The sequence below is a fragment of the Salmo trutta genome, chromosome 20, assembly GCF_901001165.1.
Source record: "Salmo trutta chromosome 20, fSalTru1.1, whole genome shotgun sequence".
NCBI classification, from domain to species: Eukaryota; Metazoa; Chordata; class Actinopteri; order Salmoniformes; family Salmonidae; genus Salmo; species Salmo trutta.
This window is the reverse complement of record NC_042976.1, coordinates 54437244-54457672: the sequence shown is the minus strand read 5'-3', so window position 1 is coordinate 54457672 and position 20429 is coordinate 54437244. Positions and strand designations below refer to the sequence as shown.

The window sequence follows — 20429 nt, the reverse complement described above, 5'->3', positions numbered from 1 at the left end:
GCGGTGGTGGGTGGCGGGACATAATGCAGATAGCCCCGTTGGCCAATGTGCGGGGGCACTGGTTGTTCGGGCTAATTGTGGTAGTATGTACATGAATGTATAGTTAAAGTGACTATGCATATATGATAAACAGAGAGTAGCAGCAGCGTAAAAGAGGGTTTGGGGGGAGGGGGGCACACAATGCAAATAGACTGGGTAACCATTTGATTACCTGTTCAGGAGTCTTATGGCTTGGGGGTAAAAACTGTCCGGTACCGCTTGCCATGCGGTAATAGAGAGAACAGTCTATGACTGGGGTGGAAATTTGTCATTGTTGTTAATTTTCTTAGGTTGTCTGCTTGACATTTTTTGATTTGATAGGGAAGCTGAGAGGTCAAATATACTGTTTAGGTTTTCTACTGAAGTTTACACCTTCACTATTAGTGAAACATTTTGTCCAGGAAATTGTCTAGAAGCGATTGAATTTGTTGTTGCCTAATTGTTTTTTGGTAGAATTCCACACTACTCTCCTTCCATCTACAGCATTTCTTAATAGTATTCAGCTACTTTGGCTTTGATGCCTCATGATTGAGCAAAGCTCTGTTCAAGTATAGTGTGATTTTGCGTCCTTCAGGGTCCTGGCAAAAGTTGGGATTGCTGCCTTGTAGAGGTGGACCTGGTCGTAGGCTGCTCACGCGTAGGGTGGAGTGGTGGCCCATGTAGACATTAGGTTTCGAGTCTCTCTCTCTCTCTCTCTCTCTCTAATTTCAATTTAAGGGGCTTTCTTGGCATGGGAAACATGTTTACATTGTCAAAGCAAGTGAAATAGATAAACCAAAGTGAAATAAACAATAATTAACAGTAAACATTACCCTCACAAAAGCATTAAAAAAATTGTCATTTCAATTGTCAAATTATTTGCAAATAGTTCAAGTACAAAAGGGTAATAAATAAACACATATGGGTTGTATATACTAAGGTATTTGTTCTTCACTGTTTTTTGCCCTTTTCTTGTGGCAACAGGTCCTCTCAACCCTGCTCACCAACTCATTGAATGAGAGAGAACAGGGAAGACAGATAGGAGAGATGGACAGTAGTGCTGAGCGCTAAGTGCTTTTAGAGGTCGGTTCAATTTGTAAAAAATAATCACGTTTTCACGCTTGATCTGATTCATCACTACAGAAACTGAGAAGTGATCTCAGAAAAATCTACGAAATGGAATTCAATTAATTGAAATATCGGTCAATTAGTTGTTTAAAAACTTTAAAAAGAAATGACATTTTGGATAATCACTCAGCACTAATAGACAGCAAGAGACTGTCATAATTATTATGGTACAAAATAGAATGACAAAAAACCTGCTATTAAAAAAGACGAAGTCCGAGTCTGGATCACAATTTTTATTTACAAATGTTATTGAACAACATTTGCCTCAATCCCATATATTATATATTTTTTCTCTGGCAAAAATGATCTTAACATCTCAAATGTATAAGATTCACTCTATTAATGAGAAAGAACAACAACTCCCCATTAATTGCTCACTCTCTCTAACCAACCATGCCAGTTTTTTTTAATATATTTTGAATCCATTTAATCTAAATAATCTTCCCACCATCACAAACAAAAAAGGCACAGGTGAAAAGGAACCCCAAAGGAGAAGAAAACGCAGGCTTCCCACAGCCTAGCACGAAAACTCTTACGTTTCTGAAATATGAAGTAATCAGGATAATAATACTTTGAAATAAACATGTTAACTTTTTTGTCAATCTCACCCTCTCATGGATACAGTAATAAGAAATAATAAGATAGTAGTTCATTGAAGAATAAGGCTTTTTGCAGAATCATAATACACATTAATACATCTAAAGTTGTCATCTAGCAAAGTGTTACGGCTTGTTGTCGTGATTGCAGTGTTCATGGGTTGTTGGCAAGAATTGTCTCTTCCTCAATCTGCTGTAGTACAGCGATGTCACATGGAGGTTGGCTGTCCAGCTAGAGGGGAAAGAAGATAGAGGTTATAACACAATACCAAATGATAGTATTCGATAACACAAACACAGCATATCACTAAATGACACGGCACAACTAAAGATAATATAACTGACACAACAGAACACATAGTAACTGGAACCTTGTTAGTATTGGCAATACTGGTCAAATATGACTATGGAGTTTTATAATCTACTTGCCGCACTTTTCAACTGGTACTCGGCTGAAGTCAAACTCACTTTTGAATCGCATGTAGCAGGAGTTACAGTAGAGCTGTCGGTTCCGTATTCTGACCTCAGCTCCGGCCTCTGATCCTCCCAGGTCGGACTTACAGTCAATGCACTGGAAGGTAGGGAAAGAGGTGAACGGTCAATGAGGGCTAGGCCAGATCCCTCACTCTCAGATGGGGAGTTGAGAGGACAGTTGCCCTCTGGAGGGAAGACAAGTTGCACAGACACAGAAGGAGTAGCCAATGGGAGAGCAGTAAGACATATACCCGCGAAGCCACAACCAGATAGACAGAGCCAATGTGAAACACCTGACACTTGACTGACAGCCAGACAGAGAGACCATTGAGATTACTGAAACTGACAGTTCAAGCCCAAGCATACATGTAGGGACTTTTGGAAGCTTGTTGTGATGTCAGAAGCCCCAGGATGAATTAATACAAATAAAGTATGTTGGTGTTAGGAAATAGTAAGGTGAAGGATTGATTAGTGTGGTTTAGAACAAATGCAGTCAGATTTCATGACACATTCAGAAAACCATGAAAACAATGTGCCATTACTGTTTGCCATTTCTGTAGCAAGTTATATAGCTTAGGGAATTTGGAAGATAGTGTATTTTTCATTTAACTGAAAAGTTAGTGGAAACATTACTCCAGTCAATATCATTGGAAGTTACTATCCGCTTTGGACTTCTGTTTCCTTGGTTTTGTATGTGCCGTTATACAGGATCAGGCCAGATTGTAATCCCTTCATGCTTTTTAGGTTAGTATGACATTGATGAGGGTCATGGTATCCATATTAGGACAGCCTCATTCTGTTGATCAGGTTAGTACTGAGATGACAAGGCAGGTTTAGTCTCTGTAATGGATCAATCACGACCTCAGTCTCCAGTTCAGGGAGGTCTGGTCTTGAAATTTGAACTCTCACCTTGAAACAGGTCAAATGATAACAGAGTCCCAGGGACTCGATGATCATGGCGGCTCCCTTGCCCAGCGCCGTCTCACAGAACGTACAGATTTTCTTGCCACTCACTGACCTGAGATTACAGATCGCATAATCGAGATTACATTTACATTTTAGTCATTTAGCAGACACTCTTATCCAGAGCGATTTACAGGTACCTTGCTCAAGGGCACAGACAGATTTTTCACCTAGTCAGCTCAGGGATTTGAACCAGTGACCTTTCGGTTACTGGCCTAACCTCAAGGATACCTGCCGCTCCAATACACATGCCCACCAACCCACCCACACACACGTTCAGGAAGAGGAATGGGGTCAAAGGTTATAATTATTAATATTTTTTTATTTCCCCTTTATTTAACCAGGTAGGCTAGTTGAGAAAAAGTTCTCATTTACAACTGTGACCTGGCCAAGATAAAGCAAAGCAGTGCGACAAAAACAACAACACAGAGTTACACATAAACAAACGTACAGTCAATAACACAATAGAAACAATCTATTTACAGTGTGTGCAAATGTAGAAAATTAGGGAGGTAAGGAAATAAATAGGCCATAGAGGCAAAATAATTATAAACTCAGCAAAAAAAAGAAACGTCCCTTTTTCAGGACCCTGTCTTTCAAAGATAATTCGTAAAAATACAAATAACTTCACAGATCTTAATTGTAAAGGCTTTAACAATGTTTCCCATGCTTGTTCAATGAACCATAAACAATTAATGAACATGCACCTGTGGAACGGTTGTTAAGACACTAACAGCTTACAGACGGTAGGCAATTAAGGTCACAGCTATGAAAACTTAGGACACTAAAGAGGCCTTTCTACTGACTCTGAAAAACACCAAAAGAAAGATGCGCAGGGTCCCTGCTTATCTGCGTGAACGTGCCTTAGGCATGCTGCAAGAAAGCATGAGGACTGCAGATGTGGCCAAGGCATTAAATTGCAATGTCCGTACTGTGAGACGCCTAAGACGGCGCTACAGGGAGACAGGACAGACAGCTGATCATCCTCGCAGTGGCAGACCCCGTGTAACAAAACCTGCACAGGATTGGTACATCCGAACATCATACTTGCGGGACAGGTACAGGATGGCAAAAACAACTGCCAGAGTTACACCTGGAACGCACAATCCCTCCATCAGTGCTCAGACTGTCCGCAATAGACTGAGAGAGGCTGGACTGAGGGCTAGGCCTGTTGTAAGGCAGGTCCTCACCAGACATCACCGGCAACATCGTTGCCTATGGGCACAATCCCAGCGTCGCTGGACCAGACAGGACTAGCAAAAGTGCTCTTCACTGACGAGTCATGGTTTTGTCTCACCAGGGGTGATGGTTGGATTCACGTTTATCGTCGAAGGAATGAGCGTTACACCGAGGCCTGTACTCTGGAGCGGGATCGATTTGGAGGTGGAGGGTCCGTCATGGTCTGGGGTGGTGTGTCACAGCATCATCGGACTGAACTTGTTGTCATTGCAGGCAATCTCAACACTGTGCGTTACAGGGAAGACATCCTCCTCCCTCATGTGGTACCCTTCCTGCAGGCTCAACCTCACATGACCCTCCAGCATGACAATGCCACCAGCCATGCTGCTCGTTCTGTGCGTGACTTCCTGCAAGACTGGAATGTCAGTGTTCTGCCATGGCCAGCGAAGAGCCCGGATCTCAATCCCATTGAGCACGTCTGGGACCTGTTGGATCAGAGGGTGAGGGCTAGGGCCATTCCCCCCCAGAAATGTCCAATCCCCCCCAGGTGCCTTGGTGAAAGAGTGGGGTAACATCTCACAGCAAGAACTGGCAAATCTGGTGCAGGCCATGAGGAGTAGATGCACTGCAGTACTTAATGCAGCTGGTGTCCACACCAGATACTGACTGTTACTTTTGATTTTGACCCCCAATTTGTTCAGGGACACATTATTCCATTTCTAATTGACATAATTTGAGTTAATTGGAGGTGTACCTGCGGATGTATTTCAAGGCCTACCTTCAAACTCAGTGCCTCGTTGCTTGACATCATGGGAAAATCAAAAGAAATCAGCCAAGACCTCAGAAAAACATTTTTGCCCTCCACAAGTCTGGTTCATCCTTGGGAGCAATTTCCAAGCACCTGAAGGTACCACGTTCATCTGTACAAACAATAGTACGCAAGTATAAACACCATGGGACCACGCAGCCGTCATACCGCTCAGGAAGGAGACGCGTTCTGTCTCCTAGAGATGAACGTACTTTGGTGCGAAAAGTGCAAATCAATCCCAGAACAACAGCAAAGGACCTTGTGAAGATGCTGGAGGAAACAGGTAAAAAAAATAAAAATAAGTATCTATATCCACAGTAAAACGAGTTCTATATCGACATAACCTGAAAGGCCGCTCAGCAAGGAAGAAGCCACTGTTTCAAAACCGCCATTAAAAAAGCCAGACTACGGTTTGCAACTGCACATGGGGACAAAGATCGTACTTTTTGGAGAAATGTCCTCTGGTCTGATGAAACAAAAATAGAACTGTTTGACCATAATTACCATTGTTATGTTCGGAGGAAAAAGGGGGAGGCTTGCAAGCCGAAGAACAGCATCCCAACCGTGAAGCATGGGGGTGGCAGTATCATGTTGTGGGGGTGCTTTGCTGCAAGAGGGACTGGTGCACTTCACAAAATAGATGGCATCACGAGGCAAGAAAATTACGTGGATATATTGAAGCAACATCTCAAGACATCAGTCAGGAAGTTAAAGCTTGGTCGCAAATGGGTCTTCCAAATGGACAATGAGTCCAAGCATACTTCCAAAGTTGTGGCAAATAAGTCAAGGTATTGGAGTGGCCATCACAAAGCCCTGACCCCATCCTATAGAACATTTGTGGGCAGAACTGAAAAAGCGTGTGCGGGCAAGGAGGCATACAAACCTGACTCAGTTACACCAGCTCTGTCAGGAGGAATGGGCCAAAATTCACCCAACTTATTGTGGGAAGCTTGTGGAAGGCTACCCAAAACGTTTGACCCAAGTTAAACAATTTAAAGGCAATGCTACCAAATACTAATTGAGTGTATGTAAACTTCTGACCCACTGGGAATGTGATGAAAGAAATAAAAGCTGAACTAAATCTGAAATAAATAAATTCTCTCTACTATTATTCTGACATTTCACATTCTTAAAATAAAGTAGTGATCCTAACTGACCTAAGACATGGAATTTCTACTAGAACTAAATGTCAGGAATTGTCAAAAACTGAGTTTAAATGTATTTGGCTAAGGTGTATGTGAACTTCCGGCTTCAACTGTATGTAAATGCGATATTTAATCTTAAGTTTTTGGCAAAACTGTCTAAAAAACAGTTTTTGCTTTGTCATTATGGGTTATTGTGCATAGATTTAATTTAAGAAATTTAAGAAATTTTAATTTTAAATTTTAATTGAAAAACGAAGTCTTGAATCAGGCGTTGTTTTGTGTATTAGTTCATAAACCATGTGCCATGGAATCGGTACATCTCCTTAACTATTTTGAAAATCTCTTCAACTATTTTGTAACCTGTATGGCGCAGCTGTCATTTTTTTTGTCCTTAAAAGAAACTGGTATAACTTTTTATTTATTACAATATTTTTTAACACATTTTGGTCTTTAATGCAGGGCCGACAGACAAGTTCCTTACCTTCTCCCCCTTTCGACTTGCCTCATCTAGTTTTGTGGTAATGCTGTAATCAGTTGGTTGTAATTTTGGATAGAGCAGACATTTGCATATATTTTTTCACGAATAGACAAGTATTGTCCTTTCTATGGTACCTTTTTATAAAAATGTATTGTAGTGAGATAATGTCTTTCTTTCAGGATATGTATACCGAGTATGTCCAGTTCACAATCAGACCATTGAATTGGTAAACTACACGATAATGTAAAAGTTGTATTTTTCTGCGATCCAATACATAATAATTTGGTTGAAATCCAGAGGTTAAAAAAATTATCGAGATCCTCTATGAGGCTGTGCAGGGATCCAAATTGCAGATTTAAAAGAAAACAGGAATCGTCAAGGTACAATGACACCTTTGTTTTTAACCTGTTGGGGCTAGGGGGCAGTATTTTCACGGCCGGATGAAAAACGTACCCAATTTAAACAGGTTACTACTCCGGCCCAGAAAATAGAATATTTGGAAAGAAAACACTCTGAAGTTTCTAAAACTGTTTGAATGGTGTCTCTAAGTATAACAGAACTCATGTGGCAGGCAAAAACCTGAGAAAAAATACAAGCAGGAAATGAACATTTTGTGGCTGTACTATTTTCAAGTCATTGCCAATAAAACACACAGTAACAAAGGATTCATTTTGCACTTCCTATGGCTTCCACTAGATGTCAACGATCTTTATAAAGTTGTTTGAAGCATCTATGATGAACAGAGACCAAATGAGAAGGAAGGGAAGTTGACATCCCTGGGATGTCGTCACTTCATTATTGCGCGCACATGCGGGTTTATGTGAGGCGAGACCTTTTTCAAAACGTCTTTCAAGACACAGGAGAGGTCCAGTTGAAATATTACTGATGTTTCACGTTAAAAATGGCCCAAAAGATTGATGCTAAACAACATTTGACATGTTTGAACGAACGTAAATAGATTTTTGTTTTGACTTTTCGTGACTTTTCCCTCCCGCGCCCTACATTTTGAGTAGCCTACCGAATGCGCTAACAACACGGAACAGCATGGAATTATTTGGACATAAATTATGAACTTCATCGAAAAAAACAACATTTGTTGTGGACCTGAGATTCCTGGAAGTGCCTTCTGATGAAGATTATTAAAGGTAAGGGAATATTGCTAATGTTATTTATGATTTTAGATGATTCCAACATGGCAGCTATCTGTACTGCGTAGTGTATTTTTCTGACCAGAGTACTCAGATTATTGCAAAGTATGCTTTCCCAGTAAAGTTATTTTGAAATCTGTCAATGCAGTTGCATTCTCCTATTCTTTGAATAACAGTTTAATACTTTAACCACGTTTCATAATGAGTATTTTTTGTAAATTTACTGGCAGTTTTGGGGGAGACACATTTTCTCAACGACACACGCCGATGTAAAATGCTGTTTTTGGATATAAATATGAACTTGATAGAACAAAAATGCATGTATTGTCTAACATAATGTCCTAGGAGTGTCATCTGATGAAGATTGTCAAAGGTTAGTGCATAATTTTAGCTGGTTTTGTGCTTTTGGTGACGCCTGTCCTTGAATTGAAAATGGATGTGTGTACTTTTTTGGCTATGTACTCTCCTAACATAATCTAACTTTATGCTTTCGCCGTAAAGACTCTGAAATCGGACAATGTGGTTCGATTAAGGAGATGTTTATCTTTTAAATGGTGTGAAATAGTTGATTGTTTGAGAAATTGAAATTATTAGATTTTTGATGTTTTGAATTTCCCGCCATGCTAGCAATCCCGTCAGTGGGATTAGGTTACCCTCTATCCCTGGATTTCTAAACCTTTGATATTATTGTTGGATCTGATTTTAACAGCTAACATTTCGATGCCCATAATAAATAGATATCCCGATAGTGGACAACCTTATTTTACTCCTCTTGACAGTTTAATACTTTCTGAGAATTAGTCGTTATTTACTATTTTACGCCTGGGGTTACTTTCATAACTTTAAGCCATTGTATAAGAGATTCTCAAAAATTGGTGTTACACGTTAACCCCAGATCTAGAATCAGACTTTTACTTCCAATATCTGACACTGTATCAGTGATTGAGAGCAAATCTACCTACTCAGTTATTTTGGTAAGCAGTATTCTGCCATGTGATTGGACATTGGATGTTTTACCTGCTGCGTTGCTGCGAGGATGGGTGTGACTCGGGTTCGAGGCCAGGAGAAGTAGTGGGGGAGGGAGATGGCGATGGCGAGCATTGGGACCAGGGAGACGGGTTGCTCCCCCCGGCCCCTCTGAGGGAGCTCATGGAGAGGGAGAAGGGCAGGGTGGCTGAGCCTGGACGACCACCGACCCCGCTGCCGCTGTAGCCACCACCGCTGTAGCCACCATCACCGTAGGAGGATGTGGTGTTGAGGCTGGAAAGCGCTGAGTGAGGCGAGCTGTAGTTGGGGATGGATGAGGTTGACCACGATGAGCGCCAAGAAGAGCGGGGTGCAGTGTCCAGGTTGTCCAGAGACTCACCTCTGAAAAGTTTAACACAATAGTGGATGTTAGTGGGTTAGCGTAAGCACCCAAATATCCTGAATACCACAGGCCAATATGTTTCTTACTTAGCCAACTATTTTGATATTGACTCCTCTGAAAACTGAAACAGAAAACAGACTGGCATCCAAGGCTCGAGCCCAAAACTTTAAAGTAACTAAAAAAACGTTTACTCAATTTTTTATTGTAGTTTATATGGACACATTTGGTACAAGTCACAAATTCATGGAAGATGTTTCAGAGTCATGTGGCGCTATCCTAATACGGAAAGCGTACCATAGGCCAGCGGAGCCCCAGGAGAGCCCCATGATGGGGCCAGTGAGGCTGGCTTAACCCTATCTATCATTCAACAAACACAGTGTACTGTACTGATCCACCACCCCTACACCCCCAGGCCAGTGGAGCCACTGTCGAGCACCTGCTGATGAGGCTGGCAGCGGGGTCCCTGCTGGTGGTAGTGCGCTGGCGGATCCAGCTGTTGTCTGTGGCCAGTTGGGTCTTCTTCTTCATCTCCTGCAGAATCTGCTGCCTCTCTAGCTCTGCCTGGGACAGGCTCTGCTGGCCATTCCTCCACGATGCCTCGCCCAGCCCACCACTGCTAGTCACTGTGGACCAATGAGAGAGGAGAGGGAGTCAGTAAATAAAGACAAGAGCCAATGGGAGAGGAAGGAGTCAGGAGATGAGAGCTTATGATTTATCCATCGAACAGGAATCAAACAATCATGAAACAATACGACCAGTGATTCATGATCAAGACAGTTTGTAAAATCTGGAAGTGTCTGACTCTGCATGCCAAACGCGATTGATCGGCTGAGCTGGGTTGTTTAATTGATTGGGTCCTGCATTGATTAGACAGCAGTGGTCAGAAGCGGTCGAGGAACGGCAGAGTCCATGAACCACACCTCTTTCTGGCTCTCTGTATCGCATGGCATTCAGGATGTTTCTCCTCTCCAACTCCAGCTCTGACGCAGCCCGGAGACTCTGGTCATTTTTGTCTGCTTTACGTCTCAACTCCTCCTCCAGTAACTTCTGGGCCATGCCCCCCGAGCGGCCGTACCAGCCTGGGCACAGTGTGTTCACACTCACTGACACAGTGGCACAGACACAAACCACTAGCTTGGCTAAAAGTGTCTGGGTACAGCCTCTATAGATACAGATGACACTCACTGACTTCTATTCATAGAGTCGCATCGTTGCCTTTATGATAAACATTCTACAAACACTGCAGCCATATGTAGGTTTGGTGAAAACGCGCTTTCATTAGAAAATACATTTTACCATGACAAATATGATTCTTCATGTTCAGTGGGGTCTTTCTAACATATCATTAACATTACATCCAAAAAGTCGGATTTTGTAACCTAATACAATAATAAGCACAGAGCTCTGTTGAAAGTGCTGTGCCGCTTTCTCGCAGCGATTTGAAATGTTGTGGTGCTCGTCTGCAATGTTGTTTCCACTGGTTGCAAAAAGCCAAATTAACACCAACTGAATACATTTAAAAGGCTTTGAAAATAAAAAGCTTGCATTACGCTCAGTGGCGCAATCTTCGGAAAACAACAGGAATTTCGCATTAAGCATACACAGAACTATCTATATTACCTCTATGGTTTTAAGTCCTTTCGGATTCAATAAGAAAGATGACTAGTTAAAGGGTGAGCCTGTTAGTTAGCCTTAATTCTTGCACAGCATCCAGCCTAGCTGACACAATGCTATTTTCCACATTTTTAACAATTCTTTCCCCTCTGGCCTCCATCGATTTAAATCCCCCTAATTTTGTCCATCCTACAAGGGTAAAAATTCCAATAACTTTTGAATGGATTATGATAGAGACATGACGTTTGGACAATTGGTTTTCGTAGAGGAGTATCTGCACAATTATATTATTTACCCATTGTTCAAAATATCTGTTTTTGATTGGACACCGTACATATTGATGACCGACTGATGATTGATGCCTAGTCATTCTGAATGGAGGCTAATGACTGTTTCATCTAAATTATACTATAGTGGCATAGAAATATGATGAGTTTGCTAAAGTAGGCAAATAATTAGTAGGACAAAACTTTATTTTCTAATTTACTTTAGAGAGATGGCAATGTTGCCATTTGCTAGCACAGTTTGTAAAAGATTGCTAGCAATGCTAATGCTAGCTAGCAAAAATGCAGTGCTGTCCCGTCAATCTTAGCTAGATAAAGTTATACTGCACCTAAAGTCAATCTGGTGATATAAAAAGAATGACAAAAGACGTTCCTACTAATTATTTTCCTCCTTTTGATATGTCATTGTGTTTCCAGGCTTCTATAATGCACTTTAGATTAAATCTTCATCAGCACCCATTGAGAATGTTCAAGAGAATGAACGTTCAACACAATGAAAAAGTGCAACCCATGAATTGCCAAACGCACGCTAGTGCCACGGCATGCGCACACACACACACACACACACACACACACACACACACACACACACACACACACACACACACACACACACACACGACACCAGCTTCCCTTGCTAATGTGAGCAGCTAAATAATGTGTGGTTCAACTTCCACCGATGGTGATCCATGCCTCCTGTCAATAAGGATGAATGAATATTGATGAAGACATTGATGAGGACAAATAATAATACATTATTATAATTAATCCCCACTGACTTTTATTCTCTGGTTTCTCCACGTCGTCTAGCTCTGGAGTAGATTTGGACTTTGCCCTGCAAGACACGAATAATCAGTAATATTACTTATCTCTCAAATCAATGTACACTGGAAAACAGATTAATTTGTACAGATTAAATGGTACCCTATTCCCTAAATACTGTAGTGCACTACATTTGACAGGGTCCATATGGCTCTGGTCAAAAGTAGTGCACTATGTAGGGGATAGGGTGCCATTTGGGATGCATCCTTGGAATGAAATACTGTTACACGCTCAGAAGTGCTTGAATACAGGAAGGTAATAACACGTATTTTCAAATACGTACAGTCCAATATATTGTATCTGGCTGGAGCAGCCTACTATGTACTTTTAATTATCAAATCAGAAAATTAGATATACTGTGAGCTATGGCTATGTGGCACATTATGAAACATGGAATAAACTGGGAGATGTGTTCTTCTGTTCAGGTAAAGGTTAGCGCAGGTGTGCATCCTAAATGGCACCCTATTCCATTTATAGTGCACTACTTTAGACCAGGGCCCTTAGGCTCTGGTCAAAAGTAGTGGCCTATATTGGGAATAGGGTGCCATTTAAGACACTGCCCAGGTTAACACATGGGGACATGGTTAAGTATTGACTCATAGAATATACTGTATTAGTTATAGGCTGACGCATGCCTTGTATTTGCTAATAAGGGAACGCTCCAAATTTTCAGAACTGGGGCCCGGAGAAAAATGTGGGAAGGCCATGTTTTTTCAATTTCAGTCAGTTGGAGGGTTTAGTATTATTTTTTTTATTGTCCAGGGGAGGGTCAAGTAATTTGTAATCGATTACATTTTAATATTGGTCAATGTTGCCCTTCATCCTGATTTTTTGCTGAACGCGCAATATCAGGTGCGCCTGTGGTCTGTGGTCTCAATCAAATGATCCATAGCATACGTGGGGCGGCAGGTAACCTAGTGGTTAGAGCGTTGGGCCAGTAACCGAAAGGTTGCTAGATCGAATCCCTGAGCTGACAAGGTAAAAATCAGTCGTTCTGCCCCTGAACAAGGCAGCTAACCCACTATTCCTAGGCCGTCATTGTAAATAACAATTTGTTCTTAACTGACTTGCATAGTTAAATAAAGGTAAAAAAAATTTAATAGTAATACAGATATACTATAGGCTATAAGCCTGGACTATAAGAAATACATGCTCGAGAAGCACAGTGCAAAGTTATATTTTTAACAAAATGTACTTCCTTCACGAGTTTTTGCACTGCTGGTGTAAATAAAATGAGGCTACACTGCATACACACTGTAGTGGATTGGAGATGGAGAGTGGGTCAACACTTCAACTTTTCTTGGAGTGTTGACCCGCTGCGCCAAATTAAGCACGTGCGACGCCCCGATCCACTCAGCTCACATGCTCTGGTGTTGCACTAAAAAATATTATGCTTGTCTCCAGTCATGTAAAATGATGTAGAATTGCATGAAATGTGTTTATAAAAGGCTACACTTTATGAAAACAGTTTAGTGGAATACCCCCAGTCATACTGTATGTTTGTCTGTTTGCAACAGAGGCAAAACTATAGCCATTCTAATGCATGCACACATGCACACCAGGCCTGGGTTTCAAACACTTGAAAAATCCTATCAAAAACTTTATCTGCGCAGGTTTGAGCTTGCCTGGCTTAATAAACCGTTGCAACAGTCCAAAATCTGCAGACCCAGCCCATTTCCCATCTGGCTCTCAAGGCAGACTCAAGCAAACGCTCAAAGTATTTGAAAGGTTTTTCTAATATTCTAACCCTGGTCTGACTCACACACACTCAACAGATGTTAAGGCTGGACCTTGGCATACACACACTGACCTGTCTGCCATTGATATCTCAGGCTGGACCTTGGCATAGCCACAGGAGTCTCCCACCCTGCCATCCAGCAGAGAAAGGGTTACGGGGTTACAGCTGTAGCAGAGAGAATATAGATACGGGATAGGGGATACAGACAGACAAATAGACAGGACAAAACACAGGCATAGAGGATAAAACACAGGAAGACCATTAGAAGACCATCAATGTAAAGTAGACAATAGTGCAGGCAAAAAAAAGTTATTAATGAATTAATGCAATGATAATGTTTACAATAAGCCTTTGAAGATTAAAGCACAGATTTAGCACACACAAATCTTAAAGCCTTAAAAGTACTTTAAGATCATTTCTGTAATGATAAAAGTCAAGATCGACCGGATAGAATATAAAATATACACTATATATACAAAGGTATGTGGACACCCCTTCAAATTAGTAAATTCAGCTATTTCAGCCACACCCGTTGCTGGCAGGTGTATGAAATCGAGCACAAAGTCATGCTATCTCCATCAACAAACATTGACAGTAGAATGGACTTACTGAAGAGCTCAGTGACTTTCAAAGTGGCGCCGTCATAGGACGCCACCTTTCCAACAAGTCAGTTCGTCAAATCTCTGCCTGGTTAGAGCTGCCCCGGTCAACTGTAAGTGCTGTTATTGTTAAGTGGAAACGTCTAGGAGCAACAGAAATGGTTTGTCGAGATCGATGTGGAAGAACTTGACTGGCAAGCACAGAGCCCTGACCTCAACCCCATCAAACACCTTTGGGGCCTAACCGCCCACCATAAGTGCCCATGACTGAATGGAAGCAAGTCCAAGCAGCAATGTTCCAATATCTGGTGGAAAGCCTTCCCAGAAGAGTGGAGGCTGTTATAGCAGCAAAAGGGGGACCAACTCCATATTAATGCCCATGATTTGGAATGAGATGTTCGACGAGCAGGTGTCCACATACTTTTGTTCATGTAGTGTATAATAAATGTAAATAAAACCTTGGCTCTATAAGAAGGTAGGCATACGACAGAAGCACTAAATCCTCAAACATTTGAAACCATGATTTACACACAAAGAAGCCATTGAACAGAATCAAGTAAAAAAATATATATTTTGCAGTTGCTATAGTATACAGTATTGTTGATATCTTTGCCTTCATTTTTCTTATTTTTCCCTTTTTCTTTTATTTTCTAATCCTTACATTTAGTTTAAAACTGTACATGTAAGATGATGGAAATGGTATTTTATTTATTTATTAGTGTACTTGCATCAGCAAGACCACTACTGTTATCTGGCATACTTCTCTTTATTAGTGTGCTTGCTGAAAGTATTTAACTCAGCTTGAACTCTAGATTTGCAAATTTATTCTTCTTCCACTACCATAAAAATATATATACTGAACAAAAATAAAATGCAACATGTAAAGTGAGCTGAACAAAAGATCCCAGAAATGTTCCATATGCACAAAAACTGTTGTCTCTCAAATTTTCTGCCCAAATGTATTTACATCCCTGTTAGTGAGTATTTCTCCTTAGCCAAGATAATCCACCCACCTGACAGGTGTGGCATATCAATAAGCTGATTAAACAGCATGATCATTACACAGGTGCACCTTGTGCTGGGGACAACATCACTCTAAAATGTGCAGTTTTGCTACACAACACAATGCCACAGATGTCTCAAATATTGAGGGAGCATGCACTTGGCATGCTGACCACACAAACTGTCAGAAACCGTCTCAGGGAAACTCATCTGGGTGTCCATCGTCCTCAGGGTCTTGACCTGACTGCAATTTCAACTGTACCAGGCAGATGGCAGACAGCGTGTATGGTGTCGTGTGGGTGAGCGGTTTGCTGATGTCAATGTTGCTGTGAACAGTGCCCCATAGTGGCGGTGGGTTTATAGTATGGGCAGGCATAAGTTAAGGACAACGAATACAATTGCATTTTATTGATGGCAATTTGAATTCACAGAGATACTGTGACAAGATCCTGAGGCCCATTGTCGTGCCATTCATCCGCCGCCATTACCTCATGTTTCAGCTTGATAATGCACGGCCCAATGTTGCAAAGATCGGTACTGAAAATTGGAAGCTGAAAATGGCCCAATTCTTCCATGGCCTGCATACTCAACAGACACGAACCCATTGAGCATGTTTGGGATGCTTTGGATCGACGTGTACGACAGCGTGTTCCAGTTCCCACCAATATCCAGCAACTTCACACAGCCATTGAAGAAGACTGGGACAACATTATACCGGCCACAATCAACAGCCTGATCAACTCTATGCGAAGGAGACGTGTTGCGCTGCATGAGGCAAATGGTGGTCACACCAGATACTGACTGGTTTTCTGATCCACGGCCCTACCTTTTTTTTAAGGTATCTGTGACGAACAGATGCATATCTGTATTCCCAGTCATGTACAATCCATAGATTAGGGCCTAATGAATTTATTTAAATTGACAGATTTTCTTATATGAACTGTAAGATCTTTGAAATTATTGTATGTTGCATTTATATTTTTGTTGAGTGTGTATTTGGAGTGCATGCAAATATTCTTCAAGAAATTAACTGGGTGGGATGGGAAGGAGGAATTATGGAGAAGAAAAAATACGATATTATTGCAATTCTCATTGTAAACATCTAAACCAAAAAATCTGGGTGAAAATAAAAATAATTCCTGTTATGTATACAGAAGATAAAAATAAAAAAGCATTAAAATGGAAAGTGGACCATAATCTAAATGTTGTTTGTTCATCTACATAATCAATTTGAGATACTTTAGGATAATTTGGGCATGATGTACAATATAGGTACCATGACATGCATTGGATTTGTGCCATAAATGCTAAAATATTAGCATTTGAAAACAGTGCCAGGGAAACTAAACCAAAGCATAGATTGCTGTCATACCTTGTCTATAGACTGCTTAAGGAAACCAATATGTAATTTTGTAATTTGGGTGAAATTTAATAATATTATTATTATTAACCATTGCTGCTGTTCCTGCATTCTGGCATTCTCCATGTGTTGTTGATTAGCAGCCTCCTGGTGCTTCCTCTCGTCCTCCCTCTCTTCCTCCTTCCTCCTTTGCCATCTCAGCTCCTCCTCTTTCCTCTGTCTCCTCTCCTCCTCCTTTTGCTTCTCCCTCTTCCTCTCCTTCTGAAGATGCAGCAGATCTCGCTCCTCCGTTCTCATCCTCTCCTCCTGCCATCGCTGCTCTTCCTCCATTCTCCTCTTCTCCTCCTCCTGTCTTCGCTGTGCCTCCTCCTCCTCTTTCCTCCTCCTCCTCCTCTCTTCCTCCTGATCCTCCCAGGGCAGGATGGGCTGGCGGAGAGGGCAGAGTAGGCTGATACTCTTGCTGCTCGGCTCCTGAGGAATAGACAGTAAAGGGATAAAGCCAAAGCCAGAGTTTGTGCCTCAGTTTACTACCAGAAAATTATGTTTCGGTTCCTCACTTCTTGGTGGTGTCTGCCCCCCTCAGTCACAGCATCCTGCTGGGCCCGACGCCACTCCTCCTCCAGTTTCTCCTGGTCACGGCTGTATTTTTCCTGTTTACAAACACACACAGAGTTTCTCTGGAGCTTTGGTCACCCGCCCCCTATACTTACTGACAAAAACTTTTAATCACAATCAAACAATAGGTAGGCCTGATCACAGACAGAGATGAGACAGGTTACAGGGAGGAGGTCAGAGACCTGGCAGTGTGGTGCCAGGACAACAACCTCTCCCTCAACATCAGTAAGACCATGGGGTTTATCGTAGACTACAGGAAGCAGGAAGAATAGAGCAGGGTCGAGAGCTTCAAGTTCCTTGTTGTCCAAATCAGTAAGGACTTAACATGGTCCACACACACCCACAAAGTTGTGAAGAGGACACGAAAGCGCCTCTTCCCCGTCAGGAGGCTGAAAAGATTTGACATGGGCCGCAGATCTTTAAAAAGTTATACAGCTGCACCATTGAGAGAACGGCTGAATCACCACTTGGTATGGCAACTGCACCGCCCTCGACCTCAAAATGCTACAGAGGGTGGTGCGGGTGGCCCAGTACATCACTGGGGCCGAGCTCCCTGCCATCCAGGACCTTTATACCAGGTGGAAGGCCTGAAAAATTGCCAAAGGCTTTAGCCACCCAAGCCATAGACTGTTCTCTCTGTTACCGTCCGGCAAATGATACCAGAGCATTGGGTCTCGGACAAACAGGCTCAGAGACAGCTTCTACACCCAAACCATAAGACTGCTCAATAGTTCATCAAATGGTTAACCGGACTATCTGCATTGACCCTATCTTACATGGACTCTATGCACACTCACAAGACTCTACCCACACACTACACTGACACTCTCACACACACACACACACACACACACACACACACACACACACACACACACACACACACACACACACACACACACACACACACACACACACACACACACACACACACACACACACACACACACACAGAGTGTACAAAACATTAAGAACACCTTCCTAATATTGAGTTGCACCCCATTTTACCCACAGAATGGGGCATGGACTCTACAAGGTGTCGAAAGCGTTCCACAGGGATGCTGGCCCAATGTTGACTCTAATGATTCCCACATTTGTGTCAAGTTGGCTGGATGTCCTTTGGGTGTTGGACCATTCTTGATACACACGGGAAACTGTTGAGCGTGAAAACCCAGAAGCATTGCAGTTCTTGACACATTCAAACCAGTGTGCCTGCCACCTACTGTAGTTTTTCCTTTAAAAGTTTTGAGCTTTGACCGTTTGTGGTAATTTGCATTGTTCTTTCATTGCACCACACTATCAGAATGCTGATCTATCAGTAGTCTAAACTGTGGCACAAATTGACAATCTTTTCGTAAATGAATGGAGGTTTTTTCAGTCCGAGAGTCTCTTCTCTGGCACTAGAGTCCTGCATCAGGCAACAAGAAAAAATGCTGGCGGTGGCCCTGGAGTTGAGAGACTTGAGTAAATACAAATGGGGGAATTACACTTGACATGTAGACTGATGATTTCGAAAAATAGGCACGGTTGGCATTTTGTTTCTCTTCCTCTAAAATCAGAAATAAATCATTCTAAATAACAAACTGGATTTATTTACCAGTGTGAAAGAGTGATAGCCCCTCTATATAAAGTGAGATCTTCTTTGCTATTGTGAAGAAGTCTTTAATAAAGAAATGTTTTGACCAAGTTAATCTGCTCATGCGTGATCAATTATTTGTGACATTGTGGTTACAATGAATAATGTAAACAAAATAAATTGAATAAATCGTATTCATAATGAATAGGATTTATTTGTTGCAAGCTTAATTATTATTATTTTTACTCACTATATTATGTATTGGATCACAAAAAAATATAACTTTTACATTACCGTGTAGTTTACCAATAGAATGGACTGACAGGGATGTGGACAAAGTTCGCAAAAATAGATAAGATCTTGCTACCATGGAAAGGAAAATACCTGTCTATTTGTGGAAAAATCACCCTGAATAACTCTTTAGTCAAATCAAAGTTGACCTTTTTTGCTTATGTTTTTGCCTACACCTACTGATTCTGTGATCACCAAACATCATACAACCGCAAAATGTTGAATAAAACAATTTCACAAATCCGGATGTTTTAAAATTTTGCTATGGGAGTGACTAAATGTATTACAATTGAATTTGAATTAACTGAATGATGAGTATGAAGAAGAGAGTGATTGAATTTAAAACAATAGTGTAAGAATTGCTCTTCCTCTGTCTCGCACACAAAAAAAAAAGCTGTAACTTGACTATGTAACACGCATATAGACGCATATACAGTATTTGTTCATCAACATCTTTATGCTTTTGTTGATAAAATGATAAAAAAATACAAAATGCAGATGTTTATTTCAACTACATAATTTAAGGAAGACCAGCAGAAAGAGAAACATTCTCTGAGGGCAGAGATACAGGCGACAGATGATGCATTGGTCCAGAGCCACGCGGCATTGGCGCAAGGCGGAGAATGACGCGTTGAGGAGGAAGAAGAACGAAATGGAGTCAATCCATGCCAGGCACACCTGAGAGCTCTGAAACTCCACCTCCGACAGGCAACAAATGTGGCGGGTTAGTCAGGTGATCGGTTCACCCTGATATTTCCATTCCTCTTCTGACACCAAAACTTGATGAACTGCTCACCAGGCACAGCAAGGGCCGTCTGGATCATTATGCTGTTCTGCTATTCCAAGGATGTGTAACCGAAGAGAGATACCACGAGTGGACACAGAATACCAACTGTGATGGATCCCGAGGTAAATGTGGCTTACCAGTGAACCTCCGGGTGTTCATCATTAATACTGTCTCAGAAGTTTCTGTCCATGACTGATGCAACCAGAAAAAGCATTAAAGACAGAGTTAATGAGTACTTGAGGTCACCGAGAAAGTCTGGACATGACCTGCTCTCCCTTACGTAAGGAATTAGGCACTTTACTATGTTTACTATGTAGGCTACAGTAAACATCTCATTGTCCTGTTGTTTTTTGTCAGACTGCACAGTAGCCTAATAAACATTTGCATTTCAAAATAGTTATTTTATCGAATTCAATAATATATTTGTACCACTGT

General features: G+C 41.5%; 1 protein-coding gene across 5 annotated transcripts in view; it reads right to left on the bottom strand.

Moving 5' to 3' along the window:
- Nucleotides 1–1364: 1364 nt before the first annotated feature.
- The window catches only part of LOC115156246 (LIM domain only protein 7), a 97115-nt gene continuing 78050 nt past the window's right edge, over nucleotides 1365–20429 (bottom strand). For 4 of the 5 annotated variants that reach the window (XM_029703684.1, XM_029703685.1, XM_029703687.1 and 1 more), the window contains 10 exons: nucleotides 17283–17375; nucleotides 16817–17196; nucleotides 13837–13929; nucleotides 11984–12039; nucleotides 10227–10385; nucleotides 9743–9929; nucleotides 8955–9305; nucleotides 3126–3234; nucleotides 2211–2313; nucleotides 1365–1974 (listed from right to left, as the gene is read on the bottom strand). In XM_029703684.1, the coding sequence (XP_029559544.1) occupies nucleotides 1952–1974; nucleotides 2211–2313; nucleotides 3126–3234; nucleotides 8955–9305; nucleotides 9743–9929; nucleotides 10227–10385; nucleotides 11984–12039; nucleotides 13837–13929; nucleotides 16817–17196; nucleotides 17283–17375 (1554 nt within the window). In that variant the 3' untranslated portion in view covers nucleotides 1365–1951. The remainder of the gene's footprint in view (nucleotides 1975–2210; nucleotides 2314–3125; nucleotides 3235–8954; nucleotides 9306–9742; nucleotides 9930–10226; nucleotides 10386–11983; nucleotides 12040–13836; nucleotides 13930–16816; nucleotides 17197–17282; nucleotides 17376–20429) is intronic. The other variant, XM_029703688.1, reaches the window with a different exon arrangement.